The 23085-nt window shown below is 42.7% G+C and overlaps 1 protein-coding gene across 2 annotated transcripts in view; it reads left to right on the plus strand.

The window, feature by feature from the left end:
* Window positions 1–23085, plus strand: part of TRPA1 (transient receptor potential cation channel subfamily A member 1) — a 197657-nt gene that overhangs the window by 118218 nt on the left and 56354 nt on the right. For both annotated transcript variants that reach the window (XM_040433354.1, XM_040433355.1), the window contains exons 12-16: window positions 11057–11226; window positions 13577–13741; window positions 15050–15164; window positions 15784–15950; window positions 16988–17078. In XM_040433354.1, the coding sequence (XP_040289288.1) occupies window positions 11057–11226; window positions 13577–13741; window positions 15050–15164; window positions 15784–15950; window positions 16988–17078 (708 nt within the window). The remainder of the gene's footprint in view (window positions 1–11056; window positions 11227–13576; window positions 13742–15049; window positions 15165–15783; window positions 15951–16987; window positions 17079–23085) is intronic.

The raw sequence follows: 23085 nt of genomic DNA on the forward strand, positions 1-23085 counted from the left end.
AGATCAATGTAATCCAGCCACAAGCAAATAATTAAGAGTAAAGACAACAGAGTGAAAAGCTGAAAACCTGCATATTATTTACTGCTGTAAGGTGAGGGATTATATCTCAGATATCTATGACCCAAGACTACTACTAGGCTAGTTCAAGCTAAAGTCTAGACCTAATAGTGGATATTTAAACCCCTAAGTTGCAGCCATTTAAAATGCCTCCATACTTCCTTATTGGTGTCAGAAATTACACTTTGAATCAGCTGCTATTGAATGTACCTGACTTTATACTTTGCACTTAGTACAAAGTGACTGTTATACATTCAAATTTGGCCTCATTCTTCCAACTACATTTCTATGGCACCAATCCTCAGGAGTAGAGTTGAGCGGACACCTGGATGTTCGGGTTTGGCAGGTTCGGCCGAACTTGAAAAAAAAGTTCGGGTTCGGGACTCGAACTTGACCCGAACTGAACTTTGGCCACTAAAATGGCTCTAAAATAATCCTGGAAAGGGCTAGAGGGCTGCAAAAGGCATCAAAATGTGCTTAAGAGCATGACAACTGTTCTGCAAACAAATGTGGATAGGGAAATTACTTAAAATAACATAAAATACAGAAAAATAAAAAATAAAAATCTGGATCTAGGAGTAGGAGGTTAAGGGGGCGGTGGATGAGTGGATGTGGCGGTGTAGGTTGACGTGGCAGTGTAGGTGGAAGCGGCGGTGAAGGAGGTATAGGTAGCCAACACTGATTTGTGTTATTTTTTATTTTTAAATTGGGATATATAACAAAATAAAACAAAGAATAAGTGCACTTGAGTACAAGAATGGATGGTTGAGGCTGGTATAAATGTCTATTCTGCACAAGGTACGGACAAGTCCTGTGGGATCCATGCCTGGTTCATTTTAATAAACGTAAGCTTGTCCACATTGGCTGCGGCCTGTGATAATTCTCTCTGCCATGCTAAACACACGTTCACACTATACACTGGCTGCAGGGCAGGTCAGCACCTCCAAGGCTGACAAAGCTTTTCCACATTTGGGTCATGCTAACCCTGCCTTCCCAGGTGCTGGCGGTGCCCCAGCTGCGTTGGCGACCTCTTCCTTCTCCTCTGCCTTCGCCTTGTGCTTCCACTGTGCCCCCGCTGTCAGGTGGGAATGCCATAAGCAGCGCGTCTACCAGCATGCGCTTGTACTCGCACATCTTACGATCAGTAACAGATGTTTTCACTAAATTTAGCTCCCTGTCAGCAATGCAGAGCAGGGGTTGATCCACGGCAAAAGGGGGTTCATGTCACCCAGCAATAGAACAGAGGAATTTGATATATTTAGGCCTCTGTTACCCAGGCACAGCAGGGGTTCATTCATGGCAAAAGGGGGTTCATGTCACCCAGCAATAGAACAGACGATTTTGAGAGATTTAGGCCCCTGTCACCCAGGCACAGCAGGGGTTCATTCACGGCAAAAGGGGGTTCATGTCACCCAGTAATAGAACAGACGATTTTGAGAGATTTAGGCCCCTGTCAACCAGGCACAGCAGGGGTTCATTCATGGGAAAAGGGGGTTCATGTCACCCAGCAATAGAACAGACGATTTTGAGAGATTTAGGCCCCTGTCACCCAGGCACAGCAGGGGTTCATTCACGGCAAAAGGGGGTTCATGTCACCCAGTAATAGAACAGACGATTTTGAGAGATTTAGGCCCCTGTCACCCAGGCACAGCAGGGGTTCATTCACGGGAAAATGGGGTTCATGTCACCCAGCAATAGAACAGACGATTTTGAGAGATTTAGGCCCCTGTCAACCAGGCACAGCAGGGGTTCATTCACGGGAAAAGGGGGTTCATGTCACCCAGCAATAGAACAGACGATTTTGAAAGATTTAGGCCCCTGTCACCCAGGCACAGCAGGGGTTCATTCACGGCAAAAGGGGGTTCATGTCACCCAGCAATAGAACAGACGATTTTGATAGATTTAGGCCCCTGTCAACCAGGCACAGCAGGGGTTCATTCACGGGAAAATGGGGTTCATGTCACCCAGCAATAGAACAGACGATTTTGAGAGATTTAGGCCCCTGTCAACCAGGCACAGCAGGGGTTCATTCACGGCAAAAGGGGGTTCATGTCACCCAGCAATAGAACAGAGGATTTTGAGAGATTTAGGCCCCTGTCACCCAGGCACAGCAGGGGTTCATTGACGGCAAAAGTACCGCAGTAACCTAATGGCCGTATTTGTGGCCTAAATGTGACTGTCACCTATGCACGTGTAATCAAAGATGACCAGTATATGAACAAAAAGTTTTTTTAACCACCTCCGGACCGCCTAACGCAGGATCGCGTTCCGGAGGTGGCAGCGCTGCGCACAGTCACGCATATACGCGTCATCTCGCGAGACGCGAGATTTCCTGTGAACGCGCGCACACAGGCGCGCGCGCTCACAGGAACGGAAGGTAAGAGAGTTGATCTCCAGCCTGCCAGCGGCGATCGTTCGCTGGCAGGCTGGAGATGTGTTTTTTTTAACCCCTAACAGGTATATTAGACGCTGTTTTGATAACAGCGTCTAATATACCTGCTACCTCGTCCTCTGGTGGTCCCCTTTGTTTGGATCGACCACCAGAGGACACAGGTAGCTCAGTAAAGTAGCACCAAGCACCACTACACTACACTACACCCCCCCCCCATCACTTATTAACCCCTTATTAGCCCCTGATCACCCCTAATCACCCCTGATCACCCCATATAGACTCCCTGATCACCCCCCTGTCATTGATTACCCCCCTGTCATTGATCAACCCCCTGTAAAGCTCCATTCAGACGTCCGCATGATTTTTACGGATCCACTGATAGATGGATCGGATCCGCAAAACGCATCCGGACGTCTGAATGAAGCCTTACAGGGGCATGATCAATGACTGTGGTGATCACCCCATATAGACTCCCTGATCACCCCCCTGTCATTGATTACCCCCCTGTCATTGATTACCCCCCTGTAAAGCTCCATTCAGATGTCCGCATGATTTTTACGGATGCACTGATACATGGATCGGATCCGCAAAACGCATCCGGTCGTCTGAATGAAGCCTTACAGGGGCATGATCAATGACTGTGGTGATCACCCCCCTGTCATTGATTACCCCCCTGTAAAGCTCCATTCAGATGTCCGCATGATTTTTACGGATGCACTGATAGATGGATCGGATCCGCAAAACGCATCCGGACGTCTGAATGAAGCCTTACAGGGGCATGATCAATGACTGTGGTGATCACCCCATATAGACTCCCTGATCACCCCCCTGTCATTGATTACCCCCCTGTCATTGATTACCCCCCTGTAAAGCTCCATTCAGATGTCCGCATGATTTTTACGGATGCACTGATAGATGGATCGGATCCGCAAAACGCATCCGGACGTCTGAATGAAGCCTTACAGGGGCATGATCAATGACTGTGGTGATCACCCCCCTGTCATTGATTACCCCCCTGTAAAGCTCCATTCAGATGTCCGCATGATTTTTACGGATGCACTGATAGATGGATCCGATCCGCAAAACGCATCCGGACGTCTGAATGAAGCCTTACAGGGGCATGATCAATGACTGTGGTGATCACCCCATATAGACTCCCTGATCACCCCCCTGGCATTGATCACCCCCCTGTCATTGATTACCCCCCTGTAAAGCTCCATTCAGATGTCCGCATGATTTTTACGGATGCACTGATAGATGGATCGGATCCGCAAAACGCATCCGGACGTCTGAATGAAGCCTTACACGGGCGTGATCAATGACTGTGGTTATCACCCCATATAGACTCCCTGATCACCCCCCTGTCATTGATCACCCCCCTGTCATTGATCACCCCCCTGTCATTGATCACCCCCCTGTCATTGATCACCCCCCTGTCATTTATCACCCCCCTGTCATTTAGCACCCCTCTGTAAGGCTCCATTCAGATATTTTTTTGGCCCAAGTTAGCAGAATTTTTTTTTTTTTTTCTTACAAAGTCTCATATTCCACTAACTTGTGTCAAAAAATAAAATCTCACATGAACTCACCATACCCCTCACGGAATCCAAATGCGTAAAATTTTTTAGACATTTATATTCCAGACTTCTTCTCACGCTTTAGGGCCCCTAGAATGCCAGGGCAGTATAAATACCCCACATGTGACCCCATTTCGGAAAGAAGACACCCCCAGGTATTCCGTGAGGGGCATATTGAGTCCATGAAAGATTGAAATTTTTTTCCCAAGTTAGCGGAACGGGAGACTTTGTGAGAAAAAAATTAAAAATATCAATTTCCGCTAACTTGTGCCAAAAAAAAAAAATTTCTATGAACTCGCCATGCCCCTCATTGAATACCTTGGGGTGTCTTCTTTCCAAAATGGGGTCACATGTGGGGTATTTATACTGCCCTGGCATTCTAGGGGCCCCAAAGCGTGAGAAGAAGTCTGGTATCCAAATGTCTAAAAATGCCCTCCTAAAAGGAATTTGGGCACCTTTGCGCATCTAGGCTGCAAAAAAGTGTCACACATCTGGTATCGCCGTACTCAGGAGAAGTTGGGGAATGTGTTTTGGGGTGTCATTTTACATATACCCATGCTGGGTGAGAGAAATATCTTGGTCAAATGCCAACTTTGTATAAAAAAATGGGAAAAGTTGTCTTTTGCCAAGATATTTCTCTCACCCAGCATGGGTATATGTAAAATGACACCCCAAAACACATTCCCCAACTTCTCCTGAATACGGCGATACCACATGTGTGACACTTTTTTGCAGCCTAGGTGGGCAAAGGGGCCCATATTCCAAAGAGCACCTTTAGGATTTCACAGGTCATTTACCTACTTACCACACATTAGGGCCCCTGGAAAATGCCAGGGCAGTATAACTACCCCACAAGTGACCCCATTTTGGAAAGAAGACACCCCAAGGTATTCCGTGAGGGGCATGGCGAGTTCCTAGAATTTTTTATTTTTTGTCACAAGTTAGTGGAAAATGCTTATTTTTTTTTTTATTTTTTTTTTTCATACAAAGTCTCATATTCCACTAACTTGTGACAAAAAATAAAAATTTCCATGAACTCACTTTGCCCATCAGCGAATACCTTGGGGTCTCTTCTTTCCAAAATGGGGTCACTTGTGGGGTAGTTATACTGCCCTGGCATTCTAGGGGCCCAAATGTGTGGTAAGGAGTTTGAAATCAAATTCTGTAAAAAATGACCTGTGAAATCCGAAAGGTGCTCTTTTGAATATGGGCCCCTTTGCCCACCTCGGCTGCAAAAAAGTGTCACACATCTGGTATCTCCGTAATCGGGAGAAGTTGGGGAATGTGTTTTGGGGTGTCATTTTACATATACCCATGCTGGGTGAGAGAAATATCTTGGCAAAAGACAACTTTTCCCATTTTTTTATACAAAGTTGTCATTTGACCAAGATATTTATCTCACCCAGCATGGGTATATGTAAAAAGACACCCCAAAACACATTCCTCAACTTCTCCTGAATACAGAGATACCAGATGTGTGACACTTTTTTGCAGCCTAGGTGGGCAAAGGGGCCCACATTCCAAAGAGCACCTTTCGGATTTCACTCCTCATTTTTTCCTGAATTTGATTTCAAACTCCTTAAGTTTTTTTTTTTTTTTTAAAAAGGCAGTTCTTCTTAATATTTCTCCCTGATCTCTCCCTGACAGCAGCTGCAGCCTCTCCCTACACTAATCAGAGCAGAGTGACGGGCGGCGCTACGTGACTCCAGCTTAAATAGAGGCTGGGTCACATGCTGCAGTATATGAACAAACGTTTTTTTTTAATCTGCAGTAACCAAATGACCGTATTTGTGGCCTAAATGTGACTGTAATCAATGCACGTTTAATCAAAAATGACCAGTATATGAACAAACTTTTTTTAAAACCGCAGTAACCAAACGGCCGTATTTGTAATCTAAATGTGACAGAATTATCAATGCACGTTTAATCAAAAATGACCAGTATATGAACAAAAGTTTTTTTTAAACCGCAGTAACCAAATGGTCGTATTTGTGGCCTAAATGTGACTGTAATCAATGCACGTTTAATCAAAGATGACCAGTATATGAACAAACGTTTTTTTAACCGCAGTAAGCTAATGGCCGTATTTGTGGCTTAAATGTGACTGTAATCAATGTACGTTTAATCAAAGATGACCAGTGTATGAGAAAAAATTTTTTTTATACTGCAGTAACCAAATGGCCGTATTTGTGGCCTAAATGTGACTGTAATCAATGCATGTTTAATCAAAAATGACCAGTATATGAACAAACTTTTTTTTTAACCGCAGTAACCAAATGGCCGTATTTGTGGCCTAAATGTGACCGTCACCTATGCACGTGTAATCAAAGATGACCAGTATATGAACAAAGTTTTTTTTAAACCGCAGTAACCAAATGGCCGTATTTGTGGCCTAAATGTGACTGCAATCAATGCACGTTTAATCAAAAATGACCAGTATATGAACAAACGCTTTTTTTAAACCGCAGTAACCAAATGGCCGTATTTGTGGCCTAAATGTGACTGTAATCAATGCACGTTTAATCAAAAATGACCAGCATATAAACAAACGTTTTTTTTTTAAACCGCAGTAACCAAACGGCCGTATTTGTGGCCTAAATGTGACTGTAATCAATGCACGTTTAATCAAAAATGACCAGTATATGAACAATAGTTTTTTTTTAAACCGCAGTAACCAAATGGCCGTATTTGTGGCCTAAATGTGACTGTAATCAATGCACGTTTAATCGAAAATGGCCAGTATATGAACAAACGTTTTTTTTTAAACCGCAGTAACCTAATGGCCGTATTTGTGGCCTAAATGTGACTGTAATCAATGCCCGTTTAATAAAAAATGATCAGTATATGCACAAACGGTCTTTTTTTAACCGCAGTAACCTAATGGCCGTATTTGTGGCCTAAATGTGACTGTCACCTATGCACGTGTAATCAAAGATGACCAGTATATGAAAAAAAAGTTTTTTTTTAACCGCAGTAACCAAATGGCCGTATTTGTGGCCTAAATGTGACTGTCACCTATGCACGTGTAATCAAAGATGACCAGTATATGAACAAAAAGTTTTTTTAAGCACAGTCAGCAAAAAAGCTGTATTTCTGGACTAGCAGACATGCAGATAGATAGTGCTGATGCACTATCGTTGCATAAAATGGCTGCCGATTAGGTATTGATAGTGACAAACTGAAGTAAAAAAAAGTTCGTTTTCAGCAGAAGTTGGCTCAGTGCAGGCTTAAAATAATTGTGCACTGCACCCACAAAACACATTGGATTTAGATCGCTGAGTAAAAAGGCAGTTCTTCTTAATATTTCTCCCTGATCTCTCCCTGACAGCAGCTGCAGCCTCTCCCTACACTAATCAGAGCAGAGTGACGGGCGGCGCTACGTGACTCCAGCTTAAATAGAGGCTGGATCACATGCTGCAGTTGGCCAATCACTTGGCCAATAGTAGGCATGGCTGTGATGGCTTCTAAGGGCACACAGCTAAACGCTTGTTGATTGGCTGCTGTGCAGCCTTTCAAAAAGCGCCAAGAAAGCGCCGAACACCGAACCCGAACTTTACAGTTAGGGTTCGCTCAACTCTACTCAGGAGCAATGGCCCCAGGGAGTAAACTGTGACACAACACTTCATCAGGGCCTCTACCACTACCATTCTCTGCACTGCCTCATCAGGAATTCACTGTAATGTCATTATATCGGTCTTTCGCAATCTACTCCTAATGGTGACTGCAATGAGCCAGTGTTGCGTAATTTAAAACGTTTTAAATTTAAGTGGCTGGACCCGGATCTGAATACTTTTGTAATTGCATGTCATTAAAATTTTAGTATAATCATTGCGTTACTCAATAAAATGTATCTGCATAGCCCCACCTGCTGTTTGTTGTTTTCCTTATTTCTCTGTCCACCCAAGTAACATTGCTGAGGTCATCGCACAAGCTCAATTCCATTCTTTAACTGTCACCAGCCTTATCTACTGTTAAGAAGCTGTGACAGAGAAAGAACTGCCGGAGAAAAAACATGCCCCCTGAGAAAGAACATACACCCTGAAAAATGACACATTCCCTGAGCTGTGATCGGGAGAGCTGCAGCAGAAAGTACACATCCCCTGAACTGTGATAGGGTGAGAGCTGCGGCATAAAGGACATGCCCCCTGAGCTGCAGCAGAAATAAATCTAGCAGTGCAATTAGAGCAATGAATGAGAAGATCTCTGGATTTTTGTGTGGGCTGGTTTTAGCTTTGTTAGAAAGAGATTGCCATGTGCTATTTGATGTCTGATTTTCATTTTTTACATTAAACATGAGATAACCTCTTTAATGGCAGTGTGAAGGGAAGCAGGCGAACAATCAGCAATTATTTTGTATATATTTTAATTCTATGAATATAAAAAAGCAAAAACAATAAGTACATTTTAAATCTTGACTCTCACGCATTATTGTCCATTTCTGTGCTGTGTATACCCATGTCAGCAGCACTACATTCACTCTCTAAATTACCATATTTTTCACCCATAAGACGCACCTAGGTTTTTGGGAGGAAAATAAGAAAAAAAATATTTTTAACCAAAAGGTGTGCTTTTGGTGGGTTTGGAACTAATGGTAGTCTGTGGATGGCACTATTACTGGGGATCTGTGGATGGCACTATTATGGGGGATCTGTGAAGGATACTGTTATGGGGGGATCTGGGGATGGCACTGTTATGGGGGATCTGGGGATGGCACTATTATGGGGGATCTGTGGATGACGCACTGTTATGGGGGGATCTGTGGGTGACGCACTGTTATGGGGGATCTGTGGATGACGCACTGTTATGGGGATCTGTGACGGACACTGTTATGGGGGGATCTGTGAAGGATACTGTTACGGGGGGATCTGTGGCTGACACTGTTATGGGGATCTGTGGATTGCACTGTTATGGGGGATCTGTGGATGGCACTGTTATGGGGGATCTGTGGATGGCACTGTTATGGGGGATCTGTGGGCGGCACTGTTATATATGTGCCATCCACAGACCCCCCACCCCATAACAGTGCCATCCACAGACCCCCCAGCCCATAATAGTGCCATCCACAGACCCCACAGCCCATAACAGTGCCATCCACAGACCCCCCACCCCTTAACATTGCCATCCACAGATGTCTCCCATAAAACTGTCATCCACAGATTCCCCCCCCACACACACACACACACACTGCTCCAGTGCTGCAGTATACAAATATAAAATGTCTCATTCAATTAAAAGTGATTAAACATGCCCCCTCACTTCTAATATTACCGTACACTCTAACAGCTTCTGTACAACGCAGGCAGGCAGGCCGGGCGGCCGGCGCATCACTCACTGACGTCACGTGCCTGCGCCGCCTGTTTCATTCATAATGTAGGCGGCGCAGGCACGTGACATCAGGGAGTTACGCTGCCGCCCGCCCGGCCTGCCTACATTCTACAGAAGCTGTTAGGGTGTACAGTAATATTAAAAGTGGGGGGCATGTTTAATCACTTTTAATTGAATAATACATGTTATATTTGTATAGTGTAGCACTGGAGCGGCGGGGCCGGAGTACAGTGACTGCACCGGCCCCGCCGCAATTGCCGGCCCCCAGCTCCTCCTCCCAGTCCCTCACCGCTCGCTCATACATCGCAGCCTGTGATGTAAAAATGTCAGTATTCGCCCCATAAGACGCAGGGGCATTTCCCCCCCATTTTTTGGGGGGAAAATACGGTATAGTAGTACTACAATAGTTTCCATGAAACCCAAAGATGAGTGAGCCAGTTCAGAATCTTTTCAGGTTTGTTTTACACTAATCCAATAAAGCGGTGCATAGCGCCATTTTAGTGCACATGTCAGAATGAAAAAAAAGCATTTAGGAGGAAGAAGGGGTCTTGCATGAAGAGGAAGTGGGGGGGGGGAGGGCTTGCCTGATTGGCTCCTAGGCTGACAGAGAGCCTGGTTGAGCCAATCAATGCTGAAGTAGGCCGGGAGGTGCCCTAGCAGAACGAGCAGAATGCCATTCTGTGCTGGGCTGTGAATGAGGGTGGTTGGGTCAGGGACAATAATAAATCAATCAAACTTGTATTCTATTGCTAGGGAGAGTAAAAGGAAAGGCTAAGCTTACAAAGAACAATTGTGTGTAGATTAGGGATAAGCAGGGAAGCTAACAGCCAGGGAGAGTGAAGACAGAAGCTATGGCTGTGGCTGGCTGTGCCTCCTAGCACACAGAATCCTTTTTTGTGGGGTTCAATTTAATTAAGCAGCAAATATATGTAATTACTGCATCAATACACAAGGTATAGCAGCAATCTACCTGTGAATCTGAACGTGAAATTGAGTGTCATTTCCATGAATTCCATTTCCATACAGTTGTAATTATTTTATTTTTTTGGGTGGGGGGGTGTTCAATTTAATTAACCAGCATATATACATGATTACTGCAGCAATGCTCACGGTAATGCAGCAATCTTCTTCTGAGTGTTAATGTGAAATTGAGAAACTAGTCTCAATTGTCGGTTTTCGTGAATTACATTTCCACAAGGCTGTAATAATGTTTTTTGGTATTGTTCAATTTTTTTAGGTATTGTTCACTTTAACGCCATCAGACGTGCGATTACCCATAGCTATGTATGTCAGAGTCACTCAGACATTATTTATTATTGCTGTGATTGCGTTCCATAGCTTGGGGAGGGGAAGAGAAAAAAAAATCATAAAAAATAAACAAAAAGACATAACAAGTTTTTTTTTTTAAGTTATGAGACCTAGAACGCTAGAGGGGGTAATACACCAACTCTCATGGCAATTGGAGCAACTTTGGTTCTCCCTGAATCGATTTGGATCTCAACTAAACTTTTTTTTAAAAAATTGGCAAACCAGACCTGAAAAAAATCTTGAGTGGTTTGCTCATCTTTACATAAAACAAGTTCACGTTTTGGATAAAACTATATAGATTTACTGTAAATGATGTTAGATCTAAATGTCTCTTTCAACACAGATAATGTCGACTATTTACATTTAATGGATATTTTCCAACAATTTTTATTTATAGAGGGCAGACGTAAAGAATCTCGTGAGTGATGAAGACACAGATGGTTGCACTCCACTACATTATGCCTGCCGCCATGGTGTTCCAAACTCTGTGAACAATCTTCTTGGACTTAATGTGTCTCTGTATTCCAAAACCAAGAATAAAAGATCAGCTCTGCACTTTGCTGCTTTGTACGTTTTATGCACTCTGGTATTGTAGCACACTTTTATTGGTTGTAATAATGTTAAAGGATCACCAGCTTTTTGAAAAACATTTCATATGTCATAACGACATACAGTATTAAAAGTTTAGATCAATGGGAGTCTGATAAACAAGGGGAGAGAAGTTTCTCCTCACTGCACAGGACAGGCTCAGTAGAAGTCTATGAGTCCATCTTGATTCAGTCCTCAGCATTGGAGAGCGTGCTATGAACACCTTCTCTCCCCTCAGTCTAGAGATCATGGGGGTCCATGATCGCCCACTGATCTAAACTTTTGAATTTAATATGTCTCTATGATATATAAAAAAAAAATGAAAAGTTAATGACCCTTTAATGTATATCTCCAGTTATACATTAAAAATCATGCTGCAGTACTTACTGTAACGCTAAGTTCACATCTGCAGCAAAGGTTCCGGCAGGAGCCTCCATTGCAGATTCCAGCAAAAAAAAATATAAATAAGAAAAAACAGGACAAAATACTGCTGTGGAGCACTGGGCGCTAGTGGTGTCTGGTACGTGTCGGATCTGATAATTCCAGTATTCTGTTCCTATGCTGGAATAGAATACTGTAGTTTGGCCTCAGAAGTGAGTCTAGCCTAAAGGCGGCCATACATTTTCAATAACTGTCAGATGGATGATAGTTTGGGCGACAGACATAACTCCCGGCTCCCCCTCGCCTCCTCCATGTGTGTATGTGTATTTGATAGGGAGAGGGGAGAAAGCCACTGCCAGAGATTTCTGGTGGCTGCTTCTCCCCAGGGAGAACAAAATAAAATGATCAGGCAAAAATACTCATTTTGCTCATTCTGTCAGGGGAGAGTTGGGAGCTCCGTGCACACAGTGGAGTGTTGGCCAAACCCGTTGTTCTCATCAGGATTCAGTTGACAATACACTAACATATATGTGGGCCTCAAGATGTTACTTTGTCATGTAGTTGATTAGCCCTAGGTATCTGTATCCATCAGAGAGTCAGTAATCAACAGCAACTTTGCAGCAGAGGATTTCTGCTGATTGGAGATTTCGGTGCTGCTGGAGTTCAGAAAGAAGGAGGACTTTGCTAACAAACTACCATACATTGAAAAGTGAAAGAGAATGCATTGTCAGAAAATGACCCTTTCTTTAAATCAAAGTTTAGCTCAAACATATATCTATTTTCTACATCCCTATCTATACAGTATGTAAAACTAATCCAGAAAGGTTTTTACACATACTATTGATACAACAGGCTGACACTTTCTGCTCAGTAATGATCACTTCTCAGTCATCTCATTATCCTCACAAGAAGAAGGGTTACAATGACAGATAACACCTGTATTGTAGAACTCTGGAAGATAACACAGGATCAAATAATTGTTGATAGATGATGTAGAAGGTTCATCTCCTCCCCCTTCCTGCATAGGGACCTTTGGAAATGTCCCAGACATGCTCCTATAGAAGGCAATGAGTCAGTTCCAGGATACTGTTTGTGTCTGGGTGGCTGCTGTCAAGCCGATCACTGAACTGCTGTTCAGAGAGCAGAGGGCAGCTCAGGCATGTTTTAGTTATGAAATAAAATATCAGTAATACATTCCCTTTAAAGGTTAGGAAGTACATCAGCATAGGATTTCATTTATGGCGCATATTTTGTAGGGCACAACAAAGCTTAGTATATTCCCTAGTGTTGTTAAAGGACAATCTAATAATCTGAAGAAAATCATAAGATTGAATATGTTCATGTTTAGCATGGATTGTCCAGGACATCCATAAATAAGGGAGCTATATATAGGTCTTTTTGGGCTTCCCTAATGTCTTTTTAGCCTAATTATTCCCTGTTTTAACTGCACAGCTAGATTCATTTCTCTTACAAGCAGGGGGTGTCTCCCTTCTGTGGAATCTGCTAGTACTGTACTGCTGTGACTTTCTTTCACTTAGTTTACACTATATTTGCTCAAAGAACAGATAAGGAGGGATAAATTACACTTACAGAGAAGCAGGATACTCCCGTTATCATCAGAAGTGGTGTAGAAGCAGTTCTTTTATCAGGCTCAGCTAGCTCTGACACGCCCCCACTTCCTCTCTGCCGTCTTAATTAGGTAGAAGTGAGACTACAACTTTACAGCTTTTTTTAGGTGGATGCAGGCATAGTTTTTAAATGAAGTGATTTACAAATTTGCTAATTACAAAATTCAATAAATGAAATGAAAGTGTGTGAAATAGCAGTGACTCTTTAAGGCTGGGTTCACACAAGACATGTTGAATGCATAGGTTTTGCATGCATTTTTACATTTATAGTGACTAGATTCTTTATATTCATAAACCAATATTTCTGTTTCCTATCAAAGATATGGTCGTTACAACACATGTGACCGGCTCTTAAGATTTGTGCCCGATGCTACGCTTCTCAATGATGCAGATGAAAAGGGAATGACACCTCTGCATTTAGCTGCTGAAAATGGACATGACAGAATAGTTTTTCTTTTACTCAAGAGGGGAGCTCTTCTTTTAAGGTATGAACATAAACTTCAATTAAACTATTCCTTCCTCCACATATGTAAATAAGTCAAATATGAATCACTTTTGGAAGTATACTTATCTCACCCTCATGTAGGCTTATTGGTAATATACAGAACTTTAGTGGCATGCTCAGCATGTTGCTGGAAATGTACTGTCCGAAACGTGTGGAGTGATTTCAAAGTACATTAATCTGGTCCTTCCACCAGTGGTATAACTATAGGGTTTGTTACAGTGGCAGTTGTAACCAGGCACAGCCCCTTTACCCTGTTGATTTCTTGTTTGATCTCTTCTCTGATTTCTTTTGACGTCTGGAATCCAAATTATTATAAATCTGAAACACTGAAATGGAGGAGACAGGGAAGAAGATTTATGATTCTGGACATCCCCCACTGTCAGAACCTTTTAAAGCAAAAAGTTGTAGTGGGTCAGTATACAGTCAACTAAGGGAAGCTGTGGAGAAAAATGCAGATGGATGGCTGCAAGAATTAGTGTTCTCATAGCACATGTCTACATAGGAGAGACTACTGAGCTGTACAGGATATTATATATTGCATCTACCATCACTGAGAGCAATGGTGGTGTGTAGGGGTATCCACTTGGCTAAGGTCAATAGCCAACATGCTACAGTGAAAAGCAATGTCACTTAGAACTCATACTTTTGTTTCAATTTTCTTATATTATCTTCTTATTGATTCAATAGGGAAAAATAAATTCTGCAGGTACTGTAGAAAGGGCAGGTATGGTTTTCACATGAAGTACGACAGTGAGGTCTTTTGTAAAAGCTGTTCAATGTGCAATTGCTAAAATAGGGTGTAAAATGTCATAAAACCGTATATATACACTAGATAGCTGTGCTAACACTTGCTATGCTAACATTTTTGTCCCTTTATTCCCGTGATCAGTGAGGGTCTAGGCACCCAGACTGCCACTATTAAAAGTTTTTGAGATAATGGCACTTTAATTAATCTTGTGGCGATGATTCAGGTGCCATGTTGATAATTCACAAAGGAAACAATTCATATAATAACAATATTTAGTAAAAGTCTTCTGAATTTCCATCTGGCATACTGTCTTTACCCATAGTCTAGTATTCATCTGAACACACAGAAGTGAAAGTGCCATACCTTTAAGATTACACCAATTAGTTGCTGGACCAATTTCTATTGTTTTATCAGCATCCTTTTCATCATTACCATCATTCTGCTAGAGGAGGTTCTGATAAAACCAAAACTTTTTTATCCACCATGTAATTTTATTAGTATTTTCCTCATTACTGCTGCTTTTGGTTTATTTATTTTAAGTGATTATCGTGGATGGACAGGCTTGCACTGTGCAGCCTTTGGAGGTTACACTCGTACCATCAAGGTTCTTCTGGATACATCTATTGCACTTATTGATAAAGCAGATAAAGAAAAGGTAAACTGATAACTGAAACAATGCAAGTACAACAAAATCCATTAATCTTTATTAGTATGGTTATTTATGGCATTTCTAAAACATATTCCAGTGATAGAAGTCTTTAGCTCTCCTATGTGCCAGACCACGCCTTTATCAGCCCTCTTGTGTGCCAGACCATACCTTCATCTGTTTTCCTGTGTGCTAGACAATGCATTTACTGACTTTTTCAAAACTTTGCTGGTCTCTAGTAATTTTGATTGTTTTACAGTTCACAGTAAATATTCATAATTAACTATTATCAGAATAATGAGGTACAGACATGTGTTACCCATAATCTGTATCATTCATTATGGTTTTCCAATTTGTCCAAATAAATGTTTGGGTGTCCATAATTTGGGGATAAATTGCCCCTGAACCTGATTGTGGGGCGATAAGATGATAAAATTATTTAACGAAGACTGCACATAGATTGAAGATAGAAAGAGATGGAGTTGCAAGGAAGGACTTGAATCTTGAAGTATTAACTATAAGAATTCCTAATGTAAGAGAAAAAAATATTCACTGCAAAATGTGGCTTTTGATTGCTGTTTTATGCTGTCCTTCTCTGCACTAATCAGATATCTATTACTTAATGTAGAACACACCTCTTCATCTAGCCGCTCGTGAGGGACACTCCAAAGCTGTTGGTCTTCTGCTGGAAAGTGGAGCAGCAGTAACTTTAAATGTACTTGAGGCTTCTTTTATTCATGAGGCAATACGTGGAGGAAGAAAGGATGTGGTCTTGATGGCAATTCAGAGTGATAGGTAAAACACGATTCTGTCTTATATGCAAGCACATAAAGTAATACAGAAATCAGTGATATCTCTGCTCTTTCCTTAAACTGATTAGCCAGTTATGTTGAAATAGATCAGTCAATGACAGATGAAAATAATGTGGCAGTTCTTTGACTACTGTCATGGGACTGGGCCCTAAAATGTCTGATTGGTATGGGTCCCATTTCTGAGAACCACAGCTATCTAGAGGATGAGGGCCTTCTAACAAAGTTGACTTTGCATCCATGTTTTTAATTAATATTGAGGCGGCTGTAAAAGGTCTGGGTCATCTAACTCCATTCCAGTCTATGACAGATGTAAAGAACAGCTAAGCCATATTTTAAGGGTGTAAAATAGGGTGTAAAATGTCATAAAACCGTATATATACACTAGATACTGTAGCTATGCTAAGACTTGCTATGCTAACATTTTTGTCCCTTTATTCCCATGATCAGTGAGGGTCTAGGCACCCAGACTGCCACTATTAAAGGTTTTTGAGATAATGGCACTTTAATTAATCTTGTGGCGATGATTCAGGTGCCATGTTGATAATTCACAAAGGAAACAATTCATATAATAACAATATTTAGTAAAAGTCTTCTGAATTTCCATCTGGCATACTGTCTTTACCCATAGTCTAGTATTCATCTGAACACACAGAAGTGAAAGTGCCATACCTTTAAGATTACACCAATTAGTTGTATGAGATTAGAGGTTGTATGAGATTAGAATAACAAGACTGTTTTCTTTCCGAACCAGCACCACTCTTGTCCATGGTGTCTGGTGTCACTGTTGTGTCTAGAGAGTGGTATTGGCTCTACAAGTAATAATTCCATGTTTTATTAATTCCTTGCAATAACTTTAATGTATCTGGATGCATTTTATGGGAAAGTTTATTGTAGAATTGCCTTTCATTAAAAGTCACTGTAGCTGTGTATGTATTATTGTGAACAGTATGTATGGACATTTATCTATGAAAGTTTTGTTGTGTATGGGTAAGTATTATTACACTTCTTTTTTTATTGTAGGTGGGAAGAAGTGCTCGTCACATTTTCACACAAATCTAGTTTTCAATGTCCCATTCTGGAAATGGTAAATCATCTCCCAGAGGGCTTCAAGGTGCGGGTTTATTCTATTTAACATGGCAAATAAAAATGGAATTTTGTAATTGCTTTTGGCATTGTTTATTAACTTGTTGATAGGTTCATATGACTCCCCATGTTGTCTGATTACAGTAGACTGCATACAACGCACATACAATACAGTCACATCTAGACTACTTCCCATGATCTCACCATTTTTGGTTTTCATGTCTACTCAGAAACTGAATGAAACATATTTGCACAGAGAAAAAATGTGTGTGTACACGTATATATGTACATGTGTGTGTATATATATATATATATATATATATATATAAATACATATATATGCTGTATATATAACCTAAAACTACATCAGATTTTCACACAAGGTAGATAATGATTACCAAATCAAATGGATCAAAAATAGACTTGGAAATGATTCAATATCACATGAGTGTCAAAAGTATGTAAACCTTTAGGATTAGTAGATAATTTGAAAGTGAAATTAGAGCCCAGGGTTTTTAATCAATGGGATAACAATCAGGTGTGAGTGGGTGACCTGTTTTATTTAAAGAACAGGGATCTATCAAAGTCTGATCCTCACAACACGTTTATGAAAGTGTATCATGGCACAAACAAAGGAGATTTCTGAGGACTTCAGAAGAAGAGTTGTTAATGCTTGTCAGGTTGGAATGGGTTATAAAACCATCTCTAAAGAGTTTAGTTTCCGCCAATAGTGTTAATCAATAATATTCTAATCGCAAATTTTTATCGTGAATATCGGCACCTCCAGCGCCCTGCCGATTACTCCATATGCCACACAGATAAAATAATTTATGACCGCTGAGGAAGGTCCGTTTGAGACCGAAACGTCCGGTCAGTTTTTTCTATTTTTCTGATTTCGGCATAAATTGGGCAACTGGAACATGAAAATAATGCATGAATAAAAAAATTCTTAAATGCAACCAAAATCTGAGTGCCTCAATTTCTACTACATGAATGTGGCTATTTTAGCCTTTGATTGGCACCGGAACTTTCAGAGTGCGGTTCTCCATTTTCTCTCATATGTTCTCATCAGGGTCATCTATGCCCTTTTGATGCAACCCATTATCTTATTGGCAGCAGCTGCCTGACACTGGTTTTTACAGGTAAGTTTGCTGTTCACTAAAATTCCTAGGTCCTTTTCCACGTTAGTGTTACCCAGTGTTTTACCATTTAGTATGTATGGGTGACTTGCATTATTCCTCCCCATGTGCATAACCTTACATTTGTCAGTGTTAAACCTCATCTGCCACTTCTCTGCCCAAGTCTCTAATCTATCCAGATCCCTCTGTAGCAGTATACTGTCCTTTTCCGTGTCAATTACTTTACACAGTTTAGTGTCATCTGCAAACATTGATATTTTACTGTGCAAGCCTTCTACAAGATCATTAATAAATATATTGAAGAGTATAGGACCCACTACTGACCCCTGAGGTACTCCACTAGTGACAGTGAACCAGTCTGAGTGTGTACCATAAATAACCACCCTCTGTTTTCTATCACTGAGCCAGTTACTTACCCACATACAGACATTTTCTCCCAGTCCAAGCATTCTCATTTTATATACTAACCTTTTATGTGGTACAGTGTCAAATGCTTTGGAAAAGTCCAGATATACGACATCCATTGATTCGCCGCTGTCAAGTCTAGAACTTACCTCCTCATAGAAACTGATTAAATTAGTTTGACATGACCGAACCCCCATAAAGCCATGCTGATATTGCTTTATTTGCTTATTTTTATTGAGATCCTCCAAGATAGCATCTCTTACAAAACCTTCAAACCGTTTACCCACAACAGATGTTAAACTTACCGGCCTATAGTTTCCGGGCTCTGTTTTTGGACCCTTTTTGAATATTTTCACCACATTTGCCATGCGTCAATCCTGTGGAACACTCCCAGTCAGTATAGAGTACTTAAATATCAGAAATAAGGGTCTGGCTATGACATTACTTAATTATCTTAGGATATTTAAGTACTTCTTCCTGGGTCAGGCAGGGCACTTTTATTAATTAACTTTTACATTCTACATTTCATCTGACAGTTTATTTTCTTCAGTCAATACAGTGGAGAAAAAAATGTTTAATAGCTTTGCTTTCTCCTCATCGCTCTCTGCAACTCCCCCCTCATTACTCAGCAGGGGGCCAACACCTTCAGATTTATACTTTTTACCATTTATATAATTGAAGAACATTTTAGGGTTATTTCTGCTCTCTTTGGCAATTAATCTCTCGGTCTCTAGTTCGGCTGCTTTTATTTGTTTTTTATATATTCTATTTTTTTCTTATAGTTTTTCAATGCATTTTCGCCCCCCTCCTGTTTTAGTGATTTAAATGCTTTCTTTTTGTCATTTATTGCTTTCTTTACAGTTCTATTTATCCACATTGTTTTTTTCTTGTTCCTTAACCTTTTATTCCCATAATGTATGTACCTCTTATAATTAGATTTTAGGATGCTTTAAAAATATCCAATTTTGTGGCTGTATTTTTATTTTTGAGGACTGTCCCAGTTAGTTAGGCCTATGGCCTCTCTTAGTTGGCTAAATTTAGCTTTTTTGAAGTTTGGTAATTTTGTTCCTCCCTGAAGAAACACTCTTTTGAATGATAATTGGAAGGTTATCACTTTATGGTCACTATTTCCCAGGTGTCCCCCAACCTGCACGTCTGTCAGGTCTATTGGTTAATACTAAGTCCGGTATGGGCGTCCCTCTAGTCGGGTCCTCAACCAGTTGGGAAAGGTAATTGTCTTTGGTTATTGCCAAAAACCTGTTTCTTTTATGATATATACAAGTTTCAGTTTCCCAGTCTATATCTGGGTAGTTGAAGTCCCCCATAATAACGACCTCATTATGATCTGCCGCCTCATCTATCTCCTTTAGTAGCAGATTTTCTGTGGACTCTGGTATTTTAGGTGGTTTATAATAAACTCCTATTAGTAATTTATTATTGTTTTTGCCTCCATCTATTTCTACCCACAGTTACTCCACATGTCCATGTCCCTCACTTATATCTTCTCGGACTGTGGGCTTTCGACAGGACTTTACATAACGGCAGACCCCTTCCCCTCTCCGGTTTTGGCGATCCTTTCTAAACAGACTGTAACCCTGTACGTTAACTGCCCAGTCATAGCTATCATCCAGCCATGTCTCAGTTATTCCTACTATGTCATAGTTCTCCCACACATCACTAATTCCAGTTCTTCCAATCTTCCCATCCTATAACTTAATTACCCTCCCCCCAGTCCCTAGTTTAAACACTTCTCCAACCTTCTAGCCATCTTCTCCTCAGCACAGCTGCCCCTTCCCCACTGAGGTACAGCCCATCCCTACGATAGAGCCTGTAGCCAATAGAGAAGTTGGCCCAGTTCTCCAGGAACCCAAACCCCTCCTTCGTACACCAGTTCTTGAGCCACTTGTTAACCTCCCTAATCTCCCACTGCCTTTCATGTGTGGCTCGTGGTACCGGTAGTATTTTGGAAAATACTACCTTTGAGGTCCTTGCCCTAAGCTTTTGATCTAAATCCCTAAAATCATTTTTAACCCTTTAAGGACTTAGGACGTACCGGTATGGCATATTTGCCGAGTCCTTAAGGACCCATGACGTACCGGTACGTCATAAGTTTAAAACTACATTGCGGCGGAGGTTAATCGGAACAGGATGTCCGCTGAAATCATTCAGCGGGCATCCTGTCACAACGCCGGGGGGGGGTCATGTGACCCCCCCCGCATCGGCGATCGCAGCAAACCGCAGGTCAATTCAGACCTGCGGTTTGCTGCGTTTTCTGGTCCATTCGGGTCTCCGGTGACCCGATGAACCGGAAAAGGACGGTGATCGGTGGTGTGATTACACACCACCAATCACAGTCCGAGCATTTGGGGGCGGCGTTGCTGTCCTTGGTGCTGGCGGTGCTGTTCTTGGTGCTGATTGGTGCGGGGAGAGAGGCGGGAGATTCAAACTCCCGGGGCTCCTCTCTCCCCTCCTCTTCCTGCTGCTGCACCTGCACCGTCCAGCACCGTTCTGCACCAGCTCCTGCGAACCCCCTGTCGGCACCCATCAACCTCCTGCACCCATCACCCTCCAGGTAGGTTAGGGTCAGTGAGGGAGAGGCACGATTAGGCAGGGATAGAAGGGAGAGTTAGTTAGGGAAAAAGAAAAAAAAAAACTTTATCTGCATTATTGTTTCTGGTGGTTGGGGTCCACAGCACTTAGCTGTGAGACCCTAGACCCACCCAGGAGTGCTGCCACTTCCCCCCCCCCCCCCCCCCAGACAGCGTTGTACCGCTGATCAGCAAGTTTGAACTTTTTTTTTTCTAAACACTTTTTTTTACTAAAAAGTACGTGAACACCCGTGCCCCCACACACACGCACATACAATAAAGTTTTACATGCACGCACATACACACGCACACACACATACCCACGGCCCGCCGGATGTTCTCGGCCGAGGAGGCATACGCCCAGATTGCCTCTGACTCCGAGAGCCCCAGTAAGGATGAGGATGACCCCACGTTCCTCTTGTCATCCACATCCTCCTCATCATCATCTGATGTCGATGAGCCCCCAAGGCGGCGGAGACGCCGCCAGGCGGAGCCAGGGGCCCCACATGCTAGGGACCCTGTGGCCCACACCAGTAAGAGCCGCCCTGGGGCTCGTACTGGTTTCCCGGCCCACCAAATAAGCCCACCGGAGCCCCCTACCGGTGAACTTAGCTGGTGTCCCCCAGTGGATTTTGTTGGCAATCCAGGAATCCAGATTCCCACAGTGGGCTTCACTGTAATGGACTTTTTTAGTTTTTTCTTCAGTGACCCATTTGTGAATCTGATGGTGGAGCAGACGAACCTGTACGCCCAACAGTTCGTTGCTCAGCACCCGGGCTCCTTTTTGGCTAGACCCGGTAGCTGGACACCGGTCAGTGCAGCCAAGATGAGGACGTTTTGGGGCCTCGTGCTGCACATGGGTCTAGTGCAAAAACCCAGTGTCAGGCAATACTGGAGTGGGGACGTCCTCTACCAGACCCCACTCTACAGTATGGCCATGACACGCCCCTGGTTTGAGGCCATCCGGAAATGCCTGCATTATGCAGATAATGCAGCATGTTCTCCCCGAGGTGATCCTGCCTATGACCATCTGTATAAGATACGGACGGTCATCGATCACTTCGGGGCCAAATTTCCACAGGCCTACGTACCTGGAAGGGAGGTCGCGGTTGATGAGTCTCTCAGACTCAGTTTCCGCCAATACATTCCCACTAAACGGGCGAGGTATGGCGTGAAGCTGTACAAACTTTGTGAGAGTACCTCAGGGTACACTTCCAAATTTCGTGTGTACGAGGGGCGAGATTCCCGTATTGAACCCCCAGAATGTCCCCCCACTCTGGGTGTTAGCGGGAAACTCGTGTGGGACCTTATGCACCCACTGCTAGATAAGGGTTACCACTTGTACATAGATAACTTTTATACAAGCATTCCCTTGTTCAGGTCCCTTGCCGCCAGATCCACGTCCGCTTGTGGGACCGTGCGGAAAAATCAGCGCGGCCTCCCTGCCCACCCCCTCCAGGTACCTATCCCCAGTGGTGAGACCCGTGCCCTTACCAGTGGAAACCTGTTGCTGGTCAGGTATAAGGACAAGAAGGATGTCCTTATACTGTCCACAATCCACGGTAACAGCATCACCCCTGTCCCTGTGCAAGGTACCGTGGCAACGGTCCTCAAGCCCGATTGTATCGTCGACTACAATCGGTATATGGGAGGAGTTGATCTCTCTGAGCAAGTCCTCAAGCCATATAATGCCATGCGCAAAACCCGGGCATGGTACAAAAAAGTTGCGGTCTACTTGGTACAGGTTGTCTTGTACAATGCTTTTGTACTATCCCGAAGCGCTGGCAGCACAGGGACATTCCTCCAATTCTATGAGACAGTCCTAAAGGACCAGATTTTTTTAGACCGGGAAAGAGCAGGCCGGAGTACCTCGGGAATTGGAGGCGCCCGGATCGTCCCTGGC

This window comes from Bufo bufo, chromosome 5 (assembly GCF_905171765.1).
Source record: "Bufo bufo chromosome 5, aBufBuf1.1, whole genome shotgun sequence".
NCBI lineage: Eukaryota > Metazoa > Chordata > Amphibia > Anura > Bufonidae > Bufo > Bufo bufo.